This window comes from Armigeres subalbatus, chromosome 1 (assembly GCF_024139115.2).
Source record: "Armigeres subalbatus isolate Guangzhou_Male chromosome 1, GZ_Asu_2, whole genome shotgun sequence".
Taxonomy (NCBI): Eukaryota; Metazoa; Arthropoda; class Insecta; order Diptera; family Culicidae; genus Armigeres; species Armigeres subalbatus.
The window spans coordinates 109,546,516-109,549,937 of record NC_085139.1 but is presented as its reverse complement, the minus strand read 5'-3'; the positions used below and the strand labels follow the sequence as shown (position 1 = coordinate 109,549,937).

Sequence of the window (3,422 nt, the reverse complement as noted above, 5' to 3'; positions counted from 1 at the left end):
TCAAACTTCTTTATTGAATAATTTAGATCGTTTCGCCCAACTTGGCAGCCAGTTCGGGATTTCCGGACACCTCGAATTTACCGCTCTTCAGAGCTTCGCTAACGGTCAGAGTCTTTCCGATAATGGCCTGCATATCCTCCAATGCAATGGTGAGGGTGACATCCGGGCTATCAGCAACTCCCGTATCCGCTTTCAATTGCTTCAGATCGATAACTGCAAAAAATATAATACTAATTAGAGAGCTTCCAGTACGTATATCCAAATTTCGCAAACTCACTGTATTGCTCGACACCGGTTGCGGTCTTGATGTTCAGTTGGAATACACCGACCACCTTGCGCGGTGCGTTCGGATCAACGGCTGCTAAGCGAGCCTTAAGTTTTTCGATGAAAGCATCTGTAGACATGATAAGCGCAATAAATTTGTTGGGACGACACTTTCCTTACGTGATAGCCGATTCAAGACACAACTGAGCTGGCGTTTTCAGGGAGCTTCTTATTTATAATAATGAACATCGCTGAGATTGGTCAATTAGAGGGGAAGAACCAGTCTTGTGATAATGGTTTGAATCTTATCTACCCTGCAGAAATTCGGCATATCATGATAATGAATAGCACTTTTTTTGACTATGCATTGGACAATTTAGACTGGATATAACTCAGCGGTGTAGCGTGCGGTTGGCTGGGATGGCCCCGCCAAGAACGGTGGCCCTTGGCAGCGTTGAAGTTTCAAGTTTTACGTGATTTTATTTCATTATTTTACTATGAATACTATTATGTACATAATTCCAGTCTGAAGATCGTTATCACAAAGAATTTATATTTATTTTTACATCATAGAGTAAAAAACAAACGGCGTGCCCTTCTATTCATTGATTTGTAAAAGAAAGCAACTGCAATTGATATCGGGCTTAGCTAAAATTGTAAGTAGGACATTTTTTGAATATCAAAGCGAGTTCTCACCAGCATTTTTATTGTTTAGTAAATTTGCAGATTATTTTTCATAACTGTCAAATATGAACTCTGACGAAAAGTCATCGCATCTTTTTAATGATGTAATAACTAGAAAAATCATACGATCCAGAAATTATATACCAAGTATGTGAGAAAATGCATAGCATAGCATAGTTACGGTGTACTTCGTAGATTGGACACTAGTGATACTCATGTTTTTCTTTTGAAATCCTTATTCAGATTGCTATCAGAAATAAAGGTGGGTGTGGTTCTTGATTCCAATCTAGAATAAAAATCACAAAAGCATGAGGATTACTACTCCTGGCCACGCCCATCTTCACCGTAACTTGGGAGGGAAAGGAAGTGTTGGTGTAGTACTTACTTAATGAGAGGCCCCCGACTCAGCGACACCCTCATAAGTACTGCGGGGTTGGATATTGGGGAAGGTATTCGTTGGGTCAGGATTTTCATGTGGCTGACAATGCAATGTGACCGTGGTAGATCTTACACCGTAACACACCACGCAAAGGTGCCTTCCAAGCGTAACGGCGGGGGTATACCAAGTATGTGAGAAAAATAAAACAAAGAACCAAGCATGTCTTCATTCAAGACATCATGTATGTGTGTGGCAGTGAAACAGTACTTGCCGTTCATCATATAAATCATATTTTTTTTTTTTTTTTTTTTTTTAATGGCCCACCACTTCCCCCACACCAAGAAACTCGCACAGAGAGCTTCCTGGCAATGGACGCATCTAATTTTTAAACAAGAAAGACTAACATGGAAATACAAAAATAAATTTAAATGCTTAGGTATGTGTGATGAACAATTACAACAATAAGATAAGCAGGGTGTACCCTGTGGAAACTAAATTCCTTTTAAGGGATCCCTATAAACACTAAAAGTAAACATATATGGTTGGAAATATGACGAAGAATTATAATAAAAGTACTTTAAGGATAGTTCATGGTTAAATGATCAGTTCAAAGATATTCACATATTTTATGTTTTAGATACAGTTTCAATCTGGCTTTAAATATGTTTCTATTCGAGACTTGTTTCAACTCGTTAGGTAATGTGTTGTACTTTTGAGGACCTATAAAAGTGATTCTTCTCTGTCCAAGATTAGTTTTAGCCTGGGTTCGGACTAAGTGATGTGCTTGTCGTGTATTCTGGAGTTGATTATTCAATGTAATTGGTAAGTTATTATGGATGCCTGTGTTATATATTATATCATGCACATAAGTACATGTTTGAAGCTCACAAAGACCACGAATAGGAAGAATTTTATGACTTTCATTATTATATAAGCTGATTGTGGGATACAAACGAGGAAGATTGAAAATATGTTTCAAACAACGATTCTGCAATGTCTGAAGCCGTTTGAGTTTGGATTTACATGCATTTCCCATACTATGTTCAGATACTGTAATATGGAGTGAATGCAAGCATAATAATAATTCAACAGAGCGGTCTGCGATACAAAGGACTTAACTTTCCTGATGACACCACATAATACTGATACTTTCTGCTCAACATTCGCGATGTGGTTATTCCATGAAAAAGTAGGGTCTAGGATAATACCAAGGTATTTGAATGCATTGACTTGTTCGATAGTTATATTATGTAATTTTGGATAGCTTCTAAGAGTTGGTTTTTTCGTGGTGAATGAAACAACATAAATTTGCTTTTGGACAAATTAAGTGAGAGGAGATTCGTACAAAAATAATCATGAGAGATGGCAAGGTCATGCTCAATATTTAGGACGATGACATCAGAGCACGATCCAGGAAAAATATAGCCGAGTCATCTGCAAAGAGTCTAGGCACACCTTTTAGATTTAATGTACCAATATCGTTAACATAAATAAGGAAAAGAAGTGGCCCAATATTGCTTCCCTGAGGGACACCTACGTTTATACCAAGTGTCCTACTTATTTCGCCATCAATTGTTACATATTGTTTTCGATTCGATAAATAGCTGCCAACTAGCCGATTTGCAATTCCTCTGACACCATAACGCTCAAGCTTCGCTAAAAGAATGTTATGATTCAGCGTATCAAAAGCCTTTTTTAAATCTATGAACAGTCCTCCGACAACATTTTTCGCTTCAATTTGTCTGGTAACATAATCAACGAGTTCTATAACTGCTGTGGTGGTGCTACAGCCACGTCGAAAACCATATTGCAACGGATACAAAATATTGTGTTGCTCAAAAAGTTATATAATCTGTTCACAAGCAGTTTTCGAAAATTTTGTTGAATACTGATAACGTGGAAATTGGACGATAGTTACACGCCATATGTGTATCGCCAGATTTAAAGATTGGTATCACTTTGGCCGTTTTAAGCAATCAGGATATTCGCCGCTGGAAATAATGTTATTAAACATTTCGGATAGTAGTCTCGAAAATTTCACCGAGTGTGTTTTAAGAACCGAGGAAGGTAAATTATCTGGACCTGGACTTTTGCT

General features: G+C 37.7%; 1 protein-coding gene across 1 annotated transcript; it reads right to left on the bottom strand.

Annotated features, from left to right (window-relative positions):
* LOC134205260 (peroxisomal multifunctional enzyme A-like) lies at positions 1 to 455 on the bottom strand. The gene is made up of 2 exons (XM_062680356.1): positions 278 to 455; positions 1 to 213 (listed from the first exon to the last, which is right to left on the bottom strand). Exons 1-2 carry the CDS (start codon positions 402 to 404, stop codon positions 23 to 25), a joined length of 318 nt encoding a protein of 105 aa, XP_062536340.1. The 5' UTR covers positions 405 to 455; the 3' UTR covers positions 1 to 22.
* Between the last annotated feature and the right edge of the window lie 2,967 nt (positions 456 to 3,422).